Here is a 21260-nt window from a genome sequence, read left to right on the forward strand (position 1 = left end):
AGATAACAAAGAGGTGGAATTCAGAGGGAATAGGTCTAGGATAGACTATCAACTAGTCAAGAGCATAAAGTACACAATCAACTTGCCAACCAAGCCACCACAGATTAAAGCTCAGTAATACCCACACACAAAACTAACCAAGTCATCTGTAGGTCTTCAATTCACTCCCCATACAACTCCAACAGAGAAGCAGCAACTTCTTGTAACTTATAGTCATTTAGAACCACGCAGCTGCACCCCATCAACTTGATTCAAATTCCCACAAAACCACAAGTTGCATGGTTCCTAACAGTACCACAGTGTGGCTCAATGGTTAAGCACCCCTGAGTTCACTCCCAGGTACAAAAAAAAAAAAAAAAAAAACCCAAAAACAAAACCTAAGAGTACCACATAACAAGAAGTAGGGGAAACAGTTCAGGAAATTTGGAGGTGGAGATGAGAAAGGAGCAATATAGAGTAACAGGAATTACTGAATGATGGCTCTAAAATAAGTATAAGAATTTAAATTGATGGAATAGTGAAGAAAAAGTGTATTTTTTAAAGGAAATACCTTTTCCTAAGCTGAATGTAGGAGATGAGTCTTGGCTACAGCAATTCAAGGCATATTTTTGTGCTCAGTGCAATATTTTGAACCTAAATCCTCCCTAGGAAGATAATTGAATAAAGTGTGGGTGGGCTTTGGAGTTAGGAAAGCCTAGGCTGAATTCCAGCTTGGCCATCTACTAATTGTGTAACCATCCTCTACTCACCTGACCTCTCCTATCATCACTTTCTTTATCTACAAAAATGGGATTATGGTAGAGTTGAATAAAATTTGAATAATACATGTAAAATGCAAAGCACAGTACCTAGTACATAGCAAAATAAATCTTAATTATTATTACCACTGCAAATACTATTATTCCTATTATTAGTAGTACAAATACACTGCTAATTGCCTAACAAAGGTTGGACATGGTGGTTCATACTACCTGAAAACACTGAATGGCATAAATCGACATAGTTGGGAAAAGAAACTTGAAAAACAAAATATCAAAATCAAGTCCTTAGGTATATTAATTTTTTAAAATAAGTGATCTTGAGGCTGGGGGTATGGCTCAGTAACTCAGTGGTAGCATACTTAACTAGCATGTGCATGGTCCTGGGTTCAATCCTCATTTGAATTCAATTCACACACACACACACACACACACACACACACACACACACCCCATTTTGATTATGTAAGATAAAACCTCATTTTTATTTTCAAACACCTTGACGACACTATTAACATCATATCTTTCAGAAGCTGCAAACACCTTGGCATTGTTCTATTTTTATTTTAACTTGGATGGCTGTAAACATAGAAGAACATTTAAAAATTATTCATAATATTACATTTCATAAACTTTCTTATGTGTAATATTTTGTAATTTCTTAAAGTTTTATTTTTAAGTGCCAGCACCTTTAAAAGGGTCAATTGAACTTATGAAGAAAAGATCAGAAGCACTCTAAAGGAAAATAGACCTCAAAAACTGATAAGAGGGCTGGGGATGTGGCTCAAGCGGTAGCCCGCTTGCCTGGCATGCGTGTGGCCCAGGTTCGATCCTCAGCACCACATACAAACAAAAATGTTGTGTCCGCCGGAAACTAAAAAAATAATAAATGTTAAAATTCTCTCTCTCTCTCTCTCTCTCTCTCTCTCTCTCTCTCTCTCAAAAAAAATTTTTTAAAAACTGATAAGAAATGATGATGAAAGTTAGAAATTACTTCAAGTTTGGTATAAATGAAAAGCAAAATTCAAATCCTAGAAGAATGCAGGGGTTATATATAGCTCAGTGGTAGGACACTTGCTAGAATGCACAAAACCCTCTGGTTCAATTCCCAGCACTAGGAGAAAAAGAAATCTGAAGAACTAAAGAAGGAATCCTCCTTCTCAGGATTCCTCCAAAAGAACAAAGTTGGGAGGAAAAATCAGCCATATGGTTTCACAAAAGGCTGTTACAAGATCTTCAAGTAAATTTAAATTTCAACTCTGAATGACTTTAGCTTCACCTCAGTTTGAGGGAGAAAGATGAGATGTGTAAACTTAGAATTCAGTCTTAAAAAACCCCGTTTTGTAGACTAGGAAAGCAACAAAAACAAAAACAAAAAAAGCATTACAAATATTCTCTGTGATAAAGACAGAAGTCTAAGAGGAGACCTACACTATAAAATCATTCTTCTGTAAGTGTTCTTCTAAACCAAAGGAAAATACTGTGTTCGCTTCGGCAGCACATATACTAAAATTGGAATAATACAGAGATTAGCAATGGCCTGTGCTCAAGGGTGACACACAAATACTTGAAATGTTCCATATTTTTACCCCCACAATTAAAGTTGAAGGAATGCTGAACAGTTTATTAAAAAAAAAAAAAAGGAAAATACTGTGGTCAATTAAGAAGCACTATAGATGTGCTGCTATAACCACTGGAAGGAAGGAAAGATTTGGAAAATCTGATCAAAAATACCAACCCTAAACTAGGTGTGGTGGAGTATGCCTGTAATCCCAGTTACTCAGGAGACTGAGGCAGGAGTATACAAAAGTTTGAGGCTAGTCTCAGCAACTTAAAAAAAAACATTTCAAAAATAAAAAACAGGTCTGGGGGTGTAGCTCAGTGGTAAAGTGTCTCTTGGTTTAATCCCCAGTACCACAAAAAAATAAAAATAAAAAAAACCCTAAAGATCCACAGGTCTGACTGTCATATTCAATATTATTATCCTCCCAAACACATGCCCCCCTTTTTTTTTAATTTTAAGAGGCAAGAGAAGGTAAAATCCATTAATAGGGTTAATTAACACCCAAAAAAGTGAGTAATTCTCATTCTACACCTCTACTAAGAACTGCCGTGAAAAGAAAACTGGCAGAAAACCTGGACTTATCTTGCTTTAAACAATGAAACCCAAAGGAGAGGCTTAATTTGTAGCAATGGGAATGCCATGTATAATATAACAAATCCTACTGAAAACACTGTAGCTTTTTTCCCCTTAACAACAATGCAGTCTGACCATGAAGGAAAACCAACAGAAATGCTGAGAACAGTAGGACAGACTACTTTCTCAGAGAAGTTTAGCGTGAATAAACACAGTCCCAAATTTCAAGCCCTGGATTGCTCTTCAAACAAAGGGCAGTGATAACAGTCACAAGCCCAAATTTGAGATTCTAGGGGTTGGTAAGAAGATTGCAGAGGTCAGGCTAAAGCCTCACATCTACCTGTGTTTTTCATTAGTCAAGAAATGAAAACACATGTGGAAGACAAACGGAAGACAGAAGTGAAAAATCAGAGAAATACCAAGGTCCCAAAGACATTCAAGATACTGGCAGGAAGTAAGACACAGGGGAACTTGCTCTAAATTGCAAAGTGAGAGAGGGAAAACAAACTTGGAAAACTATGAAATGAGTGAGGCCAAGTAGATATAGGAAGCCTCCAAAAAACAATTCAGAACTTCAAGAGGCTGGAATACAGTAAAGGAAGAGATGTGTTGTTGGGTCCAGGGAGGGAATTCTCTTTCTGATGAGAATCATTTTGAAGACTGAAGGCAGCTGCAGGCGCGGGAAGGAAGATGAAACAAAGATCAAACAAAACCAGGAGAACACGGAAACTTTTCATGGTAAACCACCTGTTCCAAGGATCTTAAGACACTCCACAAGCTTAATTCAAGAACACATCAGAGGGCTGGGATTGTAGCTCAGTGGAAAAGCGCTTGCTTAGCATGTGTGAGGCACTGGGTTCAATCCACAGCACTACATAAAAATAAACAAACAATGGGCTGGGGCTGTAGCTCAGTGGCAGAGTGCTTGTCTAGCATGTGTGGGGCACTGGGTTCAATCCTTAACACCACATAAAAGTAAAAATAAAATAAAGGCATTCTGTCCATCTACAACTACAAAAAATAAACAAAAGAAAGGTATTGTGTTCATCTACAATTAAATGTTAAATATATATATTAAAAAAAAAACACATCAGAAAATGTGAACTTGACCCAACGTAACTCAACAAAGGACAGTGAGAGGCTGGCCACAGGGGCTTCTGCTCCTGATCATGTATTCTAGGTGGGGAGCCTGGAGAATTTGTATCAAACACTAAAACATGATGGCACACATCAATTTCAGCGGCTCTGGAGGCTAAGACGAGAAGATCACGAGTTCAAAGCCAGCCTCTCAAAAGCAAGGTGCTAAGCAACTCAAGGAAAACCTGTCTCTAAATAAAAATACTAAATAGGGCTGGGGATGTGGCTCAGTGGTTGAGTGCCCTGAAGTTCAATCCCTGGTACCAAAAACAAATAAACAACAACAACAATAAAAACCTCTAAAACACTGTTGGTTCCTATGGGTTCTAGGGGAAGTGGGTAGTGGAATGGTGAGAGCAATGACTGGCCAGGACTCCCGGATATCATCATAAAGTTTCTTACTACTACTCACAAGGGAAATTCCTGCTGTTTTGCCTTAGTAAGGCACTGATCAGCTCCTCACATCTGACCTCACAATGCAAAGTTCTATCAAACTGATCCCTGACAAAGCAGTTTGTGAGTAATCTGTCTAGAAGACACAGAAGAGTTAAAAACTACTCAAGGAAGAAAGTATACTTACTGGGCTAGCTTAATATACTTTCAGAAAGAAGTCTCAGTGAGGAATTGGATATGAAGAAACAGATCTTAGGATCCTAGCACCTAGTCCAAGGTTTCATAACCAGCAGTGGGCATCAGATGAGACTTAATATTTTATGCAACTACCAAACACCACCCTCAGAAGTTCTGATTCCACAGAGCTAGGATGGGCCTCAGGAATGTATATTTTAAAATGTTACAGATATTCTGATGCCTCATGGCCTTTCTAATCGTTTCCCAAGTTGAGAGCCATTAAGCTAGAGCTAATGATTCACATGCTTGGAAAATGATTAAGTTCCCTCTCCCAAATAGATTAAAGAATTTCAATACTAACATCTAGGCGTAAACATTGAACAAAAGCTGCAATTAGATTATTGCCAATCTTTCCTCCTTCATAAAACCCACCTACACAAACTCTTCTTAGAGCCACATATTAAAAAGATCAAAGCACCACCGTATAATCATGTTGGGTGGGGGGAAGGGAGAAAGAGAGCACGCTTGAGAGTTAGGAAGGAAGGAATAGATTTACAATCATAAAAACAGAACTAAAAGAAAGTCCCCCTGCCCATTGTTTCCAGCAGAATAATATATAACCCAGACTGGATTAATAGCTATTAACAAGGAATATTTCAAAACCTTCTTCACTTATTTTTTCAAAATTTAACAAATCTCCAGCACAGGTAATCTTTTTGTATCCTTAACCTAAATCTTGCCTGCTCTGCTTCAGTCCATTTCTGTGCTTTGTTTAAAAAACAACAACAACAACAACAAAAAAAAAACAATTCAGCTCCCTCCATATAAAAATCATTCAGTAACTTTAGAGTGGGAGGGTTAGTTACCAAGAGCATAGACATTTGCTTCTTACAGAAAACAGCCTCAACTGAGATGACAGGCAAGAACTGACAAATGTACAGGATTTAAACTTGAAAGGTATTTATAACTAATAACTTCCATCTATACTTTATCAAGACTTAGCAGATAGATCTGGCACAAAACTTCAAATCACCCTTTTTCAATTTACTCCACTGAAGAGACTTTCCTCCCTTTAAAAACCTTATAAATATCTCAGCTCTCATCTACTCTTTGTGGTAATTTAAATCCCCACCTCTACTGGCTTTCTCATTTAAACTATATATTTAATTTAAATATAAGTTGTTGGTTATTTTTGGTAGCAGGGATTATACTCAGGGGTGTTTTACCACTGAGCCACATTGCCAGCCCTTTTTATTTTATTATTTTTAATTTTTTTTTGGCTGGACACAATATCTTTATTTATTTCTTCATTCATTTATTTATTTTTAAAATATTTATTTTTTAGTTGGACACAATATCTTTATTTATTTTTATGTGGTGTTGAGGATCAAACCCAGGGCCTCACGTGTGCTAGGTGAGCACTCTACCGCTGAGCCACAACCCCAGCCCCCGGCCCTTTTTATTTTGAGACATCATCTCCCTAAGTTGCTAAGGTCAGCTTTGAATGTGCTATTCTCCTGCCTCAGCTTCTCAAGCCCCTGGAATTACAGGTGAGGGCTTTCTGTTCAGCTTAATCACATTTTAACCACATGTATATGGTTAAAATCAAATCTAACCATATGTATATGGTTAAAATCAAACCCACTGCCTCATACATGCTAGGCAAGCGATCTACCATTGAGCCACAACCCCAGCCCTCTTATATCCTTTTCAACTAAAAAGGCACATATTAAAAGGCTCAGAGCACCACCACAGAATCTCTTACTTCTTTTCACTTACTTGAATCTCTTCTTTTTCATCATTTTATTATTCCTAGTTTTGATTTCTCTTCTAAAAAGGTCACAAATCCTCCTGATCATTTTTTATTCTTCTGTACTTATTAGACATGTTAAAACTATTCTCATTCATTTACTCCTTTAATATTTACTACATACTGTACATACTATATACACTGTCCTAAACAGTGTGATGTAAAAGAAATAAAGAACATGATCCCTGACCTTAGGAAATGAAGACATAAATAAAAGAAAGAGCAGAAATTGATTTCAAGGTAGTGAGACTAGTCCAAAAAGACCCTGTGTCTTTGGAAAATATGGAGATGATTCTAAAAGTAATACAGAATTTGATGAAAAGGAGTAAGAAAGCAACTTTAGAACAGTATTATTCAAAGCAGGAGACCACCTAAGGTAAGAGCTGTATAAAGATCCTGACATTGCCCCCTCAAAAGAGGCTTGTCTTTTTTTTTTTTTAATATTTATTTATTTATTTTTTTTTAGTTTTCGGCGGACACAACATCTTTCTTTGTATGTGGTGCTGAGGATCGAACCCGGGCTGCACGCATGCCAGGCGAACGCGCTACCGCTTGAGCCACATCCCCAGCCCCAAGGCTTGTCTTTTTGTCTTCAAATTTTATTTCAGAATTAGTTATCCTTGAGCCACAAGTTTTCTGTTACTGATTACCCACAGCCACCATATATTAGAGCAACTCAAAAATTTAACAGACTAGGTCCTATGTGGGTTACCACAAAGCAGGCTTTTTAGAATAATCTTAGGCAAAGATCCTTTGCTAAGGAGTGTGGGGAGGTACCCAAGAGGCATCTTGGGTATCAGATAACCAAAAACTGTTCATACTCTTGGGGGTTAAAGATAGCACTCTTCCTTTGTCATATCATTCAAGGGTCATTCAATTTTTCATAAATATTCCCTTCATACTTAGGTTTAGGACAGACAAAATCTTTAAAGCAGTCTGAAGTACCGAATTGATATTAGAAACAGAGATGTTTAATGGTGATCACAGAGATGTCCCCTTTTTTTCAGTTTTCCTTGAAAGCTCTTCTCTTGACTCAGGAGTTACGATTCAAGCAACCCCTCTTCTAAGATGTATTTCCTAATTCCCCTAAACTGACTTATAGTCTGACGCTGTGATTCCATTAACAACTTACTGCATACTTCTAGAACAGCCCCTATAATTATTTGTTTACATGTTTGAATAGCCACAAGTTCTCTGATGGTAAAGCTAGTGTTTCATTCATCCCTGACTCTATACATAATAGGACTAAATAAACACTTGTTGACTACATTAATGATGAATGACAGTTTTAAACAATGGTGATGGTACTATCTGGATTCCAGACCAAAACTGCAGTAAAATATTCACACTGAAAACTAAACTTCCATTATATATTTCTGCCATATATTCTATTCCTGAAGATTGTTCTAATAGTTCTGATCACTGCCAAGTTACTGGCCATGAAGATGAGCATCTGCAGTATTACGAATGAGCAAAAAGTGTCATATCTAAGACAATTTCTAACTTTCAGGTTCATTCTCCTGCCTCTAGAAAATAGGAACAATGATAATTAAGAGTTCTTTAAAAATCCAAGCATGGTGGTCTGCACCTACAGTTCCAGCTACTCAGGAGGCTGAGGCAGGAGAATTGCTTGAGTCCAGAAGTTAGAAACCAGCTTGGGCAACAGGCAAGAACCCATTTTTTGTTTGTTTGTTTGTTTGTTTTTGTACCAGAGATTGAACCTAGGGTGCTTAATCACTGAGCCACATCCCCATCCTTGTTTATTTTTTATTTTGAGACAGAGTCATGCTAAATTGCTGAGCCTGGATTTGAACTTTCAATCCTCTTATCTCAACCTCCCAAGCTTCTGGGATTATAGGAATGTACCATCCGACCCTGTGTGAGAACCCATCTTTTAAAAAAACAAACAAAAAAAGGACTTAGAAGGATCACTATCTACACCACCATGGAACGTTGAGGTAAATTTTTATTCACTATATCCCCTGCTGAAACATAAAGAAAAGCTGCTGTTCACCTTATTCAAATCCAATTAAGGTTCTGCTAAGGGACAGGGGTCTGAACTGAGTCCTCCCAGAACCCTGTCATGTTGTACATCAGCACTCTTAACTCATTCACCAGGTTTACTCATCTCTCACAGTCAGGCAAGGTAATAAAATGCTACTGTCTCAAATGACTCTCCCTGTAGCAATCCTGTACCACACAAGCCTATTGTGTTTACAGGCTGCTAATAAGACACACAATTTAATCTGATCCTGTGGGAACAAAGACATTTACTCCTTGAGGGAGTAAATAAATTTAGTCTATTTTTGTATTACCAAAGTTGTGGGGTTTAACAAAGTTGAATAAAGCATAAGGATCAAAACCCAGACAAGTGATGGGATGGAAAAAAGGACTTTGCCTCTGGGAACCACTTGGCTCTTGGCATACAGTGAATGGGATAAGCAATATCAAGGGCAAACTATGAGAACTGTTTTTGCTGGCACATATGTGGCTCCTTGCATGTTATCATTCCTAAGAAGGCCAAGACACTCCAGTTAATTAATTAGGTCTCTTAAAGAAACAAATTTGTTTTGACCCCAGATAAGAGCAATTACCAGACTAATATTTCAGAAAAGGTGCTTAAGATGTTAAGGTATTTCCTTCTGTTACTACAGTCTTACATAAACCCAGCTGTCAATACTGCAGCCACATTAGTCACACAGGGTATGTAGTCCCATTAGTCCCTTCCAAGAAGGGAAACTGAGTCATAGTATATCAACTAGCTTCCCAACGCAAACACTTAGTTTGTAGGGAGATCATAGTTGAACTCACCTTCCTACTATTCACCTCTTTTCATGGATGAATCTCAGCAATGCCTACCCACACCACTCTTTTTCCTCCAACCCAAAACCAAATCACTGCCTGCTTGAGAGGCAGAGGCCTGCATATTTGATCTTTTAGAGCCAACAGGAGTGTCTAGCTCTCTTCTTTCCCAAGAAAGAAGGTGAAATAAGAACATGGAGCAAGGAGAAGATAAAGAGATGGAAAGAGGGTGGCTATGACTCACCTTGGAGCTGAGGTCCTCTCGCCTGTTTCCTGCCTTACTCCTGCGTAATTTGATGGATGGGGACCGCAGCAGATTCTTAATCCGGCTGGTAATGGTTGACCCTTCCACGGCCATCATGATGAGGAGCCCGGTGGGACAGTCTCTGGTCCAGTCTTGGGACCTATCTCAACTGTTGGACTGCCTTCTCACTCCAAACAGCCTTCCAAAATGACCTCTCACTGGCCTGAGATGGCAGAAGCCACCTCAGCATCACAGTAGATGTCTTCTGCCTACCTGTCTGCCACTCTTATCCCTAGGTATTGCCCTCCCCTTTTCCTTCATCCCCACCTTTAAGCCCTGCGTGGTTTCTTACAACGTGGGAAGGAGCTACACGAAAGGGGCGGGGGTACCCTGAACTGCGAACAGATGCCAGGCCCACGCCTGCGAAAGGCGTTTAACTGGAGAATGGGGCAGATTCTAGTAGAACTACTGGCAGGTATGTTCTCCGTTAACGCCGAACTGTTCCCATGGAAACTGCACTGTTCAGAGGAGGCGGCCACTGGGAGGTTCGCGGGGGACCATGCTGGCGGTTGCGAGAACACGGTGTGGCTGGGCTCGTGATGGCCCTGCAACTCGTTCTGCTAAGGGAGCCTCCCTCCCCCACCCCCGACCCTCAGGAGCTCGCTCTCCGCCCTCCACAACCGCCTAGACTTTTCTTTCACCCGCCTCAGAAGCCCCTGCTACTCGTCAGCGCCCCCGCTCGGGCCCAGCCTCACCAGCCCCGGGGCTCGAGGGCTGCCCGGCTCACAGCGCCCTCAGGCATCGCGCTCGGCGATTTCAGCTCCGCTGCGGCCGCAACAGCAGCAGCTATGGTGGCACGAGCGGCTCAAAACGCGAACTAGCGCTTGAGCCAAGCTAGGGACTGGGAAGGAGGAGCCGCCGCAAGGGGGTGCGGTCTGTAGCCAGGAGGTCGTTTCGCGACTGGACAAACCAGGCTTGCGGGGGCGGAGCCAGCGAAAGACCTAGGAAGACAAGGACTCGGGACTGGAGAACTACGGATTCTGCACAGTATAATTGTTGGGTACCGCTCTTAGAAGAAGGTCAACAGAACACGGCTTCAGAATTGAGAGAACCAGGCCTTTTATGGTATTATAAGCCTGGTGCCCCAGAGAACTGCGCTTCCCAGAGCCCCAAGACGATAACCACGCCCCCAGAGTGCTAACGTTGGCTTTTGATAGGCCCGAGGGACCGTGGCTGAAACAAACTAGCTCAGAAATTACAAGGCTGAGATACAGCCAAAAAACTCGGCTCCCATCCCACCCCAAACGCTTGGATTTAAAGCGGTTCCAATAGTTTCTGATCACGGCCAACCTAGTGCTTGGCCCACGTGTTAAAGATTCCTCGGAGTAATCCAATTCAAACGCTAACTACAGGGTTTCATCTGGGCAAGCTGATTGGTCGTGATGGAAGAAAGGGGAGGGAGACAGAAACTTCGAACAGAGCTTTAGGCGAGCCAAGAGTGAAACCAAGTCAATTAAGTTTATGGGATTTGTTTATGTCCTGTAGTGCTCTCCCCGCAGTTAACCAGGCCTGTGTTATTCCAGATGTTTCCCTCGGTCCTGTCAAGTTTTACTTGTGAATACTACCCCCTCTTCCCCAGGGATACTTGCCGAGGTCACTGTGAAACCTTCTTGGACTATTTGGTGGTAGTTTCTCCTGCTCGTGGAGGTGAGGGGAACACATGGAAATATCACTACGCATTCCTATTTCATAGATATATAAGCCAAATATTTATTCTCTAGAAGCCCTAGAATTATCCACCTTGATTACTACTTCAAGAAACTACCTTATAAAAAATTAGCCTACGTCAGAAGACTTGGACCTGAGGAATAGTAGTACAGTGTCTCACCCTATCCAGATCTTTGGGATTCCCGAGGAAGATTATATATTAGCAAGTAAGACGACCAAACAATGGGTAGACCTGGTACAACCAAATGGCAAAGCAGGAGGTGTTGCGTATACTTTGACCACATATTAAAAACAAGATTCATAAAAGCTCACAGGTTGACATGGACAGGAAAGATGTCACCCCTTGTAACATCTCACTGGCCTTCTACCCTTCAACAATGCATTGTAGATCTAATGAAACTAAAATGGGACTTTCCCAAAACTGGAAAAAGGAGGCAAGAAGCATTAACCTTAACTGTAAAAACAGGTGGTTGACTCCAGAAACACCTTGCCAGTCTGTGCTTGGACTTTTCCACACAGCTAATGTAACACTGCTAATAAATGGTGCCACCTGGTGTTTTTTACTTGTGTGCAGCCAACCCTAGCAACTTCCACTTCTATCCATGAAACAAGAAAAAAGTGTGCCCACTCCAGGTCATTTTTTGGGCCCACTAACAGCTTTCTCACGTACCCACTCATGGCCAAATAAAGGGTTTATGAAGTGTCATTGGTTATTTCTTAAGCTACTTCAGTTTAGTTTCAGAGAAAAGGTTCTCTGAATTGTTCTCATTTTAAATTGAAGCTGCACTGGCAAAGCTCCTGCTTTTCTTGTCTGAGATGATCCTTTTTTAAGATAAAATACAACTGAGAACAGTGTAATGAGAGGATGGAATCTGGAAACTTCCAAAGCCCAAAATCACACTTCAATTCAAGCCAACCTTTATTGTCCAAGTACCATACCACCTTTTGAGATGCCAATATGGAAATAAGTGTAGGCTGTTCACATGCTTCATGAAATCCTTAGAAAACAACACTCCCAGGGCAGGGGCTGTAGTTCAGTGGCAGAGCGCTTGCCTAGTATGTGTGAGGCACTGGGTTCCATCCTTAGCACCATATAGAAATAAAGGCATTTTGTCCATCTACACTATAAAAAAAAAAATCCCAGGTCCAGTATGAATATCAGTGTTACTCCCTTATCTCTCCCCTTAAATACTTGTCATCCCAACTCTCCAAAATGCAGTTGTCTCTTTATATAAAAGTATTTCGTTGTCCGTACACTATTTCACTATTCATTCTCCGTGTATATGTACTAAATCTGTATGCATGTTTGTCATATTCTAAAATTCTAGATGTCTGGGAATAAATGTTATATAGTTGTCTTGTTTAGCATTATGCTCTTTAGATGCAAGCTGTATATTCACCCTAGGCAAGTAAGGGGCAATTAAATGATTCTGGAAAACTTAACAAGCTAAACATTTGCTAATCAACTCAAATTTATTGAGCACCTTTACATGCAAGGCACTGTGAGACAGCTGAGGCCAAAGACTGCAATTGGAAAGGGGATAAATTTCAAGACAATGCTTCCAATGCTGCTTTCCTATTCAACAAAACTCTCTTCTACCAGCAGTTTACAATGATAAAATTTAATGGTTTAGCCTTAGCACCCTCCACACTCACCTCCATCACTATTAATATTTATGTGCCTTTGTAGAACAGTTCAGTCATCTTTAATATATTACAGTTGTCCCGGTTTAAAAATATAAATAATTTCCTTTTATTTCAAATATGTATTTTAACTGTTGTTGTTCAACTGACAGTAAGTCTAACTTCGCTTTAATTTTCCATGCACCAGCCGTTCATGCCCATTTAAAATTTATTTCCTCATAGTACTTTCTCCAAAATCAACATTTTGTGCAAGAAAAGTATTGATTCTTGGTTTATTAGTCATTCTTCATAGAAGTACCTGAAATGTGCTACCTACATGGTGTATAGTTGTTGTGTTTGTTTGTTATTTGTTAATTCTGGGAGTGAGGGACAAGGGTAATCATTATTTTCTAGACCTGTCTTCAAAGTGCATTTACCTCTCAATTCATCCCACCCCATTCCATTTCAAATATCTCAATCAGTTCAGTTAAGGAAAAAATATATACTAATAAACACTGTCAAAAATAACATATGGATTGTCTGCCTTTGTCCTATATTCAAAATATTTTCAAGCCAGTTACAGAAAGATCTAGCATCAGGTATTTCAACCATAACTCTGGGAAAAGCAACTGCATTTATTATAAAATTATACAAAGTAAGTAATCTATATGAAGCTTGTATTACTGAACTTGATCTGTTAGAGACCTCTTAAATAGGAGTAGCTCAACTTCTAAAGAATGCCTTTAATAAAACATTTTGTAAATTATCAAAGTAGTCATAGTATCTTGCCTCAAGAATACTTACTGTCCTTAGCTACTTAGATTGTTGTTTTATGTCCTGTTATTTCCTAAGGTAACAAACTGCCTTTGCACAAAGTATTAGGCTAGCCTTCTTCACTGTAGAATGACTTCTGAAACAAATAATTGCCATCAGGTTGTACAAAATTTTGAAGCCTCCATGTATGACATGCTACAAGGATTAGAATAATAAACCTCCCCCAAATGGCATGTCAAAAACTTTGCAAACAGGAAGAAATTCCCATTAAAAAACTACTTTGAAGATACCTGCTCTTAAATAGGTCTCAGGGCATTAAGAATTATATACTCCAACTCGGCACAAACCTCCCAACACCAAGTACTGCTTTCATTAGTACAACTAATTTATTTCAGGCTTACACATCCTGCCCTTTAATTGCCAAACAACTTCTATTCTTGTTTCTAAAAAAATAGTCACTTTCAAAAGCAGAAAAGGAAAGATATATATATATTTAATATATAAAAGAAAATGCTAAATCTGACATAATTATATTCTTAAAAACATTCCATTTATTTACAGTTGTATAAAAAGGCGAATTATTGGTCTACTGAGATCATGCTTCTTATAAGAGTTAGGGTGAGAGCTCACTGTCTTCCAGGTTCCTCAACTCTTCTCTCTCAACTTCATCTTTCATAATCACACGTGTAATTTTCATAGATCAGTTTTTCCTAGGGTAAGGTGAAAGGGTAAGCATTTTTGGAGATTTCAGATTGCTGCCAAAACTGCAGGTTTGTTCTGAAGACTGAGCTCTCCTCAAATTAGCTCTGTCTTAAGAACACTGTGTCTTGGCGCTTGTGGGGATTGTAATGACATCTGTAGTCTTCTCTGAACACCGGGAATTATCCCTCATTTCTGTCTTTTTCACCTCATATAAGCACAGCCAAATATCCTTTAATCAGGAACTGACCTTGGCCCATCTGCCTATTTTCTTCTAAGGAAGGGAAAGTGTTCAAAAGCTTAAATGGTCCTTCTTTTCCTGAGGATTACTCACTCCCTTGCTTGCTCCTTGGCTGAACCTCAAAAGCCTTGGGAAGTCAGGAGGAAATGTGGGGATGAGACAACGAAATAATGGGAAACTGCTATACTCAGGTTAAAGAACTGGCATCTCCAAGAACAATTTTTAGGGAGGAAGACAGGGGCTGGACTCCTTGGCTAAGGCATTGGATGATATCTGTTGGGTAAAGAGTAGAAGAAATAATGAGGAGCATTCTTTTAACTACTTCAAGCTTCTTCAGCAATGAGTGAAGGTTAAGGGCCGATAAGCAGGTCTAGAAAGGCAAGCAGCACAAAACCAACAAAGAATTTGCCCCAGGGCACTTTGCAGAGTAAATTTTCCCATCCTTTTCAATCTGTTGATTACCAGAGTTAATAGAAAAGGAATCAATATGGAAGTAATAATTCACTGGCTAGATCCATTCCAAAGTTGGTCTCATAACCTAGGTCTGAACAATGCTGAGTGGGACTTGGGATAAAGAAGGCAGGGGATATAGAAGAAAACAGCATAACCCAGGCACAGCCCAGGCACTGGAAGCTCTTGTGTTAGTGTTTTACAACACAAGCAAATCCTGTCAGTGAAGACAGAACAGGGGTTACATTCCGAAATATAATCATTTAAGAAAGGCAAAATGCAGCAGCTAAATCCCAGTCTATACATTTTCAGAATAGTGATTCTTGCCCCCAGGAGTTTCCAAGAGACCCCTCAAGTGCACCATGATTATTTACAAACTAGATAGGAAACATTTCTATACTCGATACAAATCTCATCTTCTAGGTTGAAAACTTCAGCCTTTGAGAAATCTATGAAAACAACTATACAAAAATATAAATATCTTTATCTTTACAGGCTGTCAGTTCATACCCTGACAGCAAATGAGTGAAAAAGCTCTACAGATCATTGAATCCATGGTAGCAGATAAAAAATATATCTTGTGATTCAAATACTGCCTTATTTCCCTGGTAAAGAGTGCCTACTGTGACTTGACTTTCTTTACATCATGTGCAGGTAACAGTGAATGAAACCTTCAAGCACCAGGAGGCTAATTTAGGAAATTTCCAGCCCCATTTTTTTTTTCTTTTTTTTTTTTCTTTTTTTTTTTGTTTAATTTTGGCTACTGTCTTGGTCTGGACAGAGAATGCTTTTCACATTAGCTGTCTAGAGTGATATGATTTGTGAATGGGGAAGGGCTCCCTCCATGTCTACCTCCAAAATACATATTCCAGAAATCTCTGGCACTATGAAATAATTTTTTTAATACCTACAAAGACAATAAGGGAGCACTTTAACATCTCAAAATAATTACCTTAATAGTAAAAGTTAAATTCATCCCTACTTTACCAGAAGGCTTAAATTTGTTAATTCTGATTGAAAAGGTGAGGGAATGAAAGCTAGTTGGGATATGAAAGAAACGATTTTGCTGAGTCACATAAAATCCTTCACTTTGGTATTTCATGGTACCTATCTTTCCCTATTATTAAAAGGCCAACTAAAAACTCTCTTCTGAATTCCTTTGCACAAGTGTATCACATTCCTTAGATTTTAGACAATCTAATTGGTATCAACTACAGTTCAGTCCATAGCAATTCCAAAGTCTCAAGCAGCTTTTTCTCTCTGGGGAGAGAACTAGGTACCACTATGGAGCCAGTCTTGTTATCAATGCCTTGGGTAAGAGGGGCACCTCGTGTTCAATAATGGATCACATTTTAGGATGAGGGGACCCAGCACCACAAGTGAGGTAACACATTTTAACATGATCAGAATTTCATAGTATTTCTTATACCAAGGCCAGCACCCCTACCCCCTTTCTCCATTATTATCCACCATATATACCATCACAGCCAATCAAGGAGCATAGTTCCATGACACAAATAAACAGATGTCTGCAGAGAAAGGAGTTGAGATTCAATTTCCCCTCACAGCCTGAGGACAAAAAGTTCATTTCCCTGCAGAACCTGGTGAGACCCCAGGATTGCCCAATTTAGCCATAATAGGTGCCAATGTAGGCATCACCTTGCTATCCCGGCCTTCCTGGTCATTCCCTGTTAAGTTCATTTTGTGTCCAATTGACCCAACTTTGGCAGCTACAGGTGCCAAACAAGGCATCACCTTCAGACTCTGACCATCTGCATCAGTAGGAGGATTAGCTACTTTTAAACCTAAAGGTGCCAACTTTGGCATAGGCCTCCACAAAGTATCTGTGTTGCTGTTCTCTAGACCAGTCTTCATGTGTAGGATGGGCGGTGAGGACACACTTTCAGGCTCTGTAGGGAGGCCAGATGTACTCTTCCCTCCATCACTAGATTTCCTGTGGGAAGGAAGGGAATCCTTTATCTCAGAGTCAATAACAATCTTAAGGACATCTGGCTCAGAAGCTGTTTCCACAAGTTGTTTTTCATTCTCAGAAAAGTCATCATCTTCCAAGTGCAAGAGGAGGGGGCTGATGGAGTCACTCTCCCTTTGAATATCATCAGACAACTCTTTCAAGTCTGTTCCCAAGTGGCCAACCTGGAAAGTTGCTCTGTTCCCGGGGGGCAGCTTAGTGATAAAGGCCTGCCGAGCATCCTCTGAGAACTCCGTATCCATAGAGCTAGGCAGTTCAGCCAGGCTAACAGAGTCATCATTTAGTTGCTGATTAAGAAAGGCAATCTCATTGAGCAGTGAAGTCAGTGTCTCATCAGTATCATCCTCATCTTCCATGCTAGTTAGCAGTTCACTGGGATCAAGAGCTGCTTCCTCAATGGCCGATGCTACTTTCCTCAATTCCATTTCTATGCTTGAGTCTTTGAGATCTTTCATCTTTAATTTATGAAATGGAGATTCCTTAGACTTTAGTCTCTCCCCTCTTGATTCACCCTCTTTCCATTTATACCGAATCCCTCTCATATCACCAGTAATCTTTTTAGGTAAGAACTCCTGTGCTTCCTGCATACTGGAAACATCAATGATTTGTGGAAAACCAGAATCTTTATTTGCCAGAAAAACTTGTGCTGGACCCAATGCCATTCTGCCATCTCTATGGCTTCCTCTGGAAGAGATTCTATCCAATTCTTTTAAGGAGGTATCTTCATTTCTGACAGTGTCTTTCAGGTGGTCAAGTGGCTTCCCATCAGTACGTTCATGTGGATATTTGTTGCCACCCATATCTACCACGCCTCCATCTGTGGCCAAGGATGTCACATTAACAATCCGTGGCATCATAAATAAGTCATCATTTTCTGAAAAACAAAAATTTGGAAAAAAAAAGGAAAACTTCACTTAGATCTACAGTAGTAATTGTCCCATCCACTCCTCACCAATCATACACCTTAGGGAATTGTTAAAATTCACCAGTCTACTTTTGTCAAGAAGAAAGAAATATAATAAGTCAAATAAAATACAACCAAAAATAAATAAATAAATAAATAAATAAATAAAATACAACCAAAAGACCCTCTAGTATTCCATTATTAATAAAAAGTTCAATTGAATCATTTTTTAGAAAAGCTCCCCGCCGAGTTACTTCTCATCCTAAGACAGAAATGCATCTTGATTCACCCAATTAGCTGTTACTTTGAAGGTAAAATGAAAGCCTAGAAGGAGCACAGCAAAAGAAACAGAGGAGTCCTCCAGAGTGGATGTAGTAGTATAGACAAGGAATTATTGTTAGCAATGGCAACAAAGTAACTAGGATTTTAATGTTGATGAGGATCCCCTTTACCCTTTTTTTAACAGAAATTTTGGTGCCTGAAACCTAAATCATCAAAATGACACGTTCTTTTTAACCCTTTACCCCCAAAAGGAGTGGTGCTCAAATTGAAACAGGCTGGTAATGTGGGAGGTGCATGATTTCTGAGTATAACAAAAAAATTTATGATAAATATTTATTAACACCAAAAATTAAGATAATGACTTTTCAACATATTCCTTTCACTTTGACATCTTTTTTTATTCTTCTACTTGGGAAAAAAATAGAGTTCACAAAATAGTCCCCAATCCCACGTAAAATACACTAATCAGTGCCACAAGACCAAGTTAAACATGTTATCTCTCACCAAGGCATTGCCAACAGAACAGCTTTTTATCATTAGAGAATGCAACCAAGGGCTACCTCTGTCACTGTAAGACACCAGCGAGAACTTTTTTCCACTAACCATAAAGTCAACATGACATACCTGATTGAGCTACAGTACTGCCTGCAACTTGAGGCTTCAGATCAGTTTCTAAGAGAGCAGGAGGAACAGTTACTACTGGTCCTGAGAATAGGGGACCTTTTAAAGTGAGCACTTGTCCTTGTGGGGTCATCACGAGGTTGGCAGAAGTGTGTGGAGTATTAGAGGATGAGATGTTTTCTGTAAGGAAGATTAGAAATTAGTTATGGATAAAATATGTTCAATTTTGTAGTCCAGGAGTCTAGGAGGCATTCCCAAAACCAAACTCTGACTTGAAAAACAAGAAGTAAATTTCAATTTAGTAAAACTAAACTAGCAGAGCTTGCTTTTTTGAACCACTTTTCACTGAGTAATGGTTACCTGTTCAAAGATTCTCCCTAAGGGAAAGAAATGATTTGTTGAGGAACAGAGGTAGGGAAGCAGTTTTTCAATGGAATGCTTTTGACGGACTAGACAGTCAGGATGAAGAAAAATTTTATCCCTAGGTTTCCTTTCCTATCCACTTCTAATAAAGGATTTCAAGTTTCCAGGCCTCAGTTTTTCCCACTGTGAAATGAGATAATACTATCAAATTCCTTTCTTGATGATAATGTCATTGGATTTGGCAATGTTAAAACTAACTTGTATTTTAGTATCCATCTGGTTTTAATAAACTAAGCTATATTTTCTGGTTTGTACACTGGGCTAGCCCGAGTAAAAAAAAGATATATGTTTCTTTTAAGGATAAAAACAAATAATATAAAATCAGTATAGCCTAACTCTCAGAATCAAATAGAAAGAACTTAAAACCAATTTACCTTATTCCTTAATAGATCTGATGAGAACCAGAGTCTATTCAACAAACTTATTATTTATTTATTTATTTTAAAAAGAAACAAGGTCTCACACTATGTTGCCCAGACCTAAACTCCTAGGCTCAAACAATTCTCCTAACCTAAGTCTCCCAAGTAGGTCACATCATCATGTCCAGCTCAAAATTAAATTAAAAAAAAAAAAAAAACAAAACCCAATTTGTCTCAGACCCAAGTTTTCTCAACCCATTGGCAGAATTGCCAGGAGGGGTAGGGGTGGGGGTGGGAGAATATATTATATATATATAAAGTTTGAAAAATTGGCATTTACTAAAAACATCTAACTATAGACTACCATCAGAATTAGGATCAACATGTTAATCATAACTGGTTAGCTTCTCAAGAGTTGCTTGAGTGTGTAAAGGTGGAAATAAAAATCTAATGTTAATTCAACTTTTTATATAATTCATTTTTATTTTACTAAAATTATGGCCAAGAGAAGACATTCAGTCCACTAATTAGATTGATGTTCATCTATATTAAGGAAAGCAAAGAATGTCCCTCCTACCTGTGGCCTGGTCTCTTTTTCTGGAAAGAATCAAAGGTTTCCCCCTCCTGTTATTTATAAACATCTGTCCGAGATCTACAGATGATGTAGAAGATCCTTCCTGCTGTTTGCTAGTTCTGGGAGACACATCAAACTCATCTGATCCCATCTTCTTTTTTCTTTTTTGTGCCTCTAGTGCTTGCTGTTTTGCATAAATATACTCTAGCTTCTTCAGGACCACTTCTTCTGTCTTACCTACAGGTTGATAGGGAATAAATTATCACTCTCTGAATGACCCCACATAATAATGAGAAATAGAGTCAACTGAAATCCAGTTGATTTAACTATATTCCCCAAAACTATGGAAGGCAAGAGTGATTATAATCCAGAAGTATGACCACCCAGTCAAAAGATAACTCTGATATAAACTTAGGGAACACCAAGCCTTAAACTAAGTAGTATCTGGAAAGGTCTACTGAGGATTTCTCCTTGCTAAAGCTGTTACTATGCTCTTTATCAAAGACCATTTACTTATCTCACCTGAAAGAGATGATACCTTCCGTATCAGAATATTTCGTTTTCGAGTCAGGAGATTTTTCTGTCCTATCAATTTGTCTGCTTGATCTGTAAGTCCCTGAATTTCACTGAATGCCTAGAAAAGAAATAGCAATATTATGTCAATTGATCCATTCTTTGCCAAAAACAAGGAAGGCTAACAAATTTCTTTAATAAATTGGGTGAGTGGGTAAACCCTAGGGATTAAACCCAGGGTTGCTCTACCACTGAGTTATATTCCCAACCCATTTTATTTTTTATTGTAAAACAGAGTCTTCCTAAATTGCCTAAGCTAGCCTCAAACCTGAGATTCTCTTGCCTTAATCTCCCACATCACTGGGATTATAGGCATAATGCTCCCACACACAGCTTTCTTAGTGACAAAATCATAAATTAATAATTTAGAGATCTTTAAAATACCATTTAAAACAACTATTTATATATAAGAACTTTTTTTTTGGTTAAACCACATGGAGTTTTCTGGATTATACTTTCAGGGAATGTAGATAATGATTATTTTCAAAGAAAATATCACTGAGTAACAGGTGCTCTACTATTTCATGAAGAGAGATATAAAATATTCACGTTCAGTTTAGA

The 21260-nt window shown here is 39.0% G+C and overlaps 2 protein-coding genes and 1 non-coding gene across 22 annotated transcripts in view; 1 reads left to right on the forward strand and 2 right to left on the reverse strand.

Moving 5' to 3' along the window:
* The window catches only part of Mapkbp1 (mitogen-activated protein kinase binding protein 1), a 57925-nt gene extending 45436 nt beyond the window's left edge, over positions 1-12489 (reverse strand). For all 6 annotated transcript variants that reach the window (XM_078049782.1, XM_013359645.4, XM_021725997.3 and 3 more), the window contains exons 1-2: positions 10214-12489; positions 9459-9681 (exon numbers count right to left, since the gene is read on the reverse strand). In XM_078049782.1, the coding sequence (XP_077905908.1) occupies positions 9459-9575 (117 nt within the window). In that variant the 5' untranslated portion in view covers positions 9576-9681; positions 10214-12489. The remainder of the gene's footprint in view (positions 1-9458; positions 9682-10213) is intronic.
* LOC120886963 (U6 spliceosomal RNA) lies at positions 2241-2345 on the forward strand. The gene has a single exon (XR_005730146.1). It is a non-coding gene; the product is annotated as a U6 spliceosomal RNA (small nuclear RNA).
* Positions 12490-14111: 1622 nt separating the features above from the next.
* Positions 14112-21260, reverse strand: part of Mga (MAX dimerization protein MGA) — a 128166-nt gene continuing 121017 nt past the window's right edge. For 14 of the 15 annotated variants that reach the window (XM_040275646.2, XM_040275649.2, XM_021725926.3 and 11 more), the window contains 4 exons: positions 20649-20760; positions 20130-20363; positions 18774-18950; positions 14112-17837 (listed from right to left, as the gene is read on the reverse strand). In XM_040275646.2, coding sequence (XP_040131580.2) covers positions 16558-17837; positions 18774-18950; positions 20130-20363; positions 20649-20760 — 1803 coding nt within the window. In that variant the 3' untranslated portion in view covers positions 14112-16557. The remainder of the gene's footprint in view (positions 17838-18773; positions 18951-20129; positions 20364-20648; positions 20761-21260) is intronic. The other variant, XM_021725936.3, reaches the window with a different exon arrangement.

This window comes from Ictidomys tridecemlineatus, chromosome 5 (genome assembly GCF_052094955.1).
Source record: "Ictidomys tridecemlineatus isolate mIctTri1 chromosome 5, mIctTri1.hap1, whole genome shotgun sequence".
Classification (NCBI taxonomy): Eukaryota; Metazoa; Chordata; class Mammalia; order Rodentia; family Sciuridae; genus Ictidomys; species Ictidomys tridecemlineatus.